General features: G+C 35.3%; 1 protein-coding gene across 1 annotated transcript in view; it reads left to right on the forward strand.

Moving 5' to 3' along the window:
* pigg (phosphatidylinositol glycan anchor biosynthesis class G (EMM blood group)) overlaps positions 1-3,163 on the forward strand; it is a 107,394-nt gene that overhangs the window by 35,058 nt on the left and 69,173 nt on the right. The window contains exon 7 of the mRNA XM_016515224.1: positions 782-994. Coding sequence (XP_016370710.1) covers positions 782-994 — 213 coding nt within the window. The remainder of the gene's footprint in view (positions 1-781; positions 995-3,163) is intronic.

Below are 3,163 nucleotides of genomic sequence, written 5' to 3' on the forward strand. Positions count from 1 at the left end.
TGTATACGCATAAACTTAACCTGGATCATCTTCGTATTTCCTTTGGATTTTTGCATTGCAAATTGAGTCTTTGGAACCATTCAGACCAGTGACTCAATTCAGTCAGATTTAACAATTGATTTAAGATTTTTGTAAAGGATCTGCATGATTATTTTTGTGCACAGCCAGCGAGGACAACGCAAAAGCAATGCAACACCATTCAGCTAAATTCTAGATGCATTTTTGAGTTAGCGCTACAGATTCGTCAGCACAACACAGGAAACACTGACTTAATCAAATGCTGATGTCTGTCTGTGAGGAATATATTATAGATTTAGCGTGTATAAATAATTTTAATTGAGTGTCATCAACTTCCTGCCAGAGATGAAGTAATCAGCATTCATGAATTAATATGTAAATATGTCATCTTTTTGGATGTCAGTTTGCAGAATAGTGCTGGAATGAGAACGAAAGTAGTAGGAAAAGTTTGGATGGATGGATATAAATTGATGGATGGATAGATGTATATGTAAATGGATGGATGGGTGATAGATGCATATATTTATAGATGGATGGATGGATAGATGTATTGAGGAATAGATGTATGGATCAATGGGTGTATAAATGGATGGATGATGTATATATGGATGGATGGATGGATAGATAGATGATTATTCACATTTTGCTGAAATAAGAGAACTGACTTTCTTGTAAAACTCCATAAAGTGCATGTCATGGACAGAAATGTGATGTAAGTCTTAAAGCCAGTGAGCAGTTAATGACACGTATCTTGCTCTTGTAGTGGGATTTGAGAAGCCGGGCGTCCTGGAGCAGGTGGATCTGACCCCCACCCTCGCACTGGGTCTGGGGTTACCCATCTCCAAGAACAGCGTGGGCCATTTGATTCCAGCAGTGGTTGAGGAGTTATCGCTCCGAGAACAGCTGCGCCTCCTCCAGATCAATGGACACCAGCTCAGCCGCCTCCTACAGGACAGCAATCCCACCTTCCACAAGGGTGAGTTCACATGTGCAGTACAAAGCTAATGCACACAACAGCATTCCCACACAGCCATGATCAGTCCACAAACTGTCTGATGCATATTGCGAACACAAATAGCTATTTGATTGGTGACCAGGTGTCAAACAAATGATTGGGCACTTTGTATGTTGGGAAAATGGTCTAAGTGGATACACTCAAAAAAATGAAACCTTGACTTTAATTAATTTTTTCTTGTCAACAGGTTCCACAAAATTTAATTATGAAAGTTGAAAACAAATATTTCAAGGTTATCTAACTTAATGGGGTTGTTTTAGGGAGAAATAATATTTTTGACTCAAGCCAACTATTATCACTCATTTTTGCTCAACAAGAGACGTTTGAGTTTAACTAACTAAAGTCAGTTATGTTATATGGACTAACAAAATTTGTTTAGAAGTTGCATGTTACATATGTCTATTCAAAGTAAACTAATGATTTACAAGCATACACAAATGTTTTCTACAAAGAGCACACAATTTGAATTTAAATCCTTGATGTTTCCACATGAAGCGGACAAAAAATGTAGATTGTTCAAAACCTTTACAGTCTATTCTAAACCTTTTCAAAGTTTTTTTTAGATTAACAAAGTTTTTCACCACTGTACAAATTTGCTATAAAGAACAATGAGTGTCTTTCACTTTGTATGCTACCCTTTTTTTTCTTTTCTTTTCTTTTTTTTTTTTTTTTATCAAAATAAAGTAAAACGTCTCCGGTTACTATCATAACCTTGGTTCCCTGAGAGATGGAATGAGACATCGTGGAGGTTTCTCCGCTATGGGAACTCCTTCCCTTCCAACCTTTCCTGAAGTCCTATTGGCTCACGCCAGTCCACCCTCTGGATGTAAGAATTTTTTACTTAACATAAATGGTTTGTGTTTAGACAACGCGTTAGGATTTTGTACAGCTAAGTTGAGACATAATTACGTGGACCTTCATAGAAAAAAACATTTAAAGTCAACAAAGACAATTATTATAAGTAAACTGAATATAAATATATTATGTAAAGTGCACAACCTTCCTTGTTCATTTTTTTGAGTGTACTTATTGGCTAGAATAAGCTGCAAAGTGGGTCAAACTTTATAACAATTGTCTAAAGTCAGAGGGTCCCAAGACACATTTGAGATGGATAGCAGTCCAGTCACGTATACAAGGTCTGACTCTGCCAACTGTAAATGCATCTGGTTGTTTGGACAGATATGTAAACTTTACTCCTACCAGATGGAGCATCGTCAGCAGCAGTGGAAGTTTGGGAGCCTCACAATCCACATGTTAATTAGTAATGATTGATGAGAGAGACACGGATGTACCTTAAGCCCTTAATTACCATGCAAAGAGAGCATTCAACAGGAAATTTTGCTGACTGGCATTAGCGTGAAGAAAATTCCATTATATCTGCATACAATAGCACAGGATTTGTAAGATTCTGTTGTGTGGAGGCCAAGTGTAAATGGAGTGTGCACCAAATCGGATAACAATCTGATCAGTCAAGATGAGTGAAGTGGAAAAAAGGCCCAAGAGATTTTCCACTTCATTATTCAGAAGTTTGTGTCTGAACTGAAGCACTCAAATATTGTCTCAAAAAGATGGATAGATGTAAAAATGAATAGGTGGATGGATAGATGGATAAATTATTGGATGGATGCATGTGTAAATGGATGGATGGAAGCACTCAAATATTGTCTCAAAAAGATGGATAGATGGATAAATTATTGGATGGATGCATGTGTAAATGGATGGATGGAAGCACTCAAATATTGTCTCAAAAACAAAATAATTTATATATTATATTTAATTTATATTTAAAATATTTCTAATTATTAGTTTTTTTAAGTTTAAGGAAAACTAAAACTGAAATAAAATAAATTAAAGCTAAATTTAAATATTAAAAGCACTTAACAAAATTACTAAAACTGAACAAAAATTACAATTGAAAACTGAAAATATATATAAAAAAACTATTTTAATATTAAATATTATTAAATACTATAAATAATACTAAAATAACAGAATCAGGGTCTCTCAGAGTGTGCATCACACTCTCACACTACACTTGGCTACTGTCTAGGGCTTTTGTTTTAAAGGGGTCATATGATGCGATTTCAAGTTTTCCTTTCTCTTTGGAGTGTTACAAGCTGATTGTGCACA

This window comes from Sinocyclocheilus rhinocerous, unplaced genomic scaffold, assembly GCF_001515625.1.
Source record: "Sinocyclocheilus rhinocerous isolate Xijiao unplaced genomic scaffold, SAMN03320098_v1.1 scaffold297, whole genome shotgun sequence".
Lineage (NCBI taxonomy): Eukaryota > Metazoa > Chordata > Actinopteri > Cypriniformes > Cyprinidae > Sinocyclocheilus > Sinocyclocheilus rhinocerous.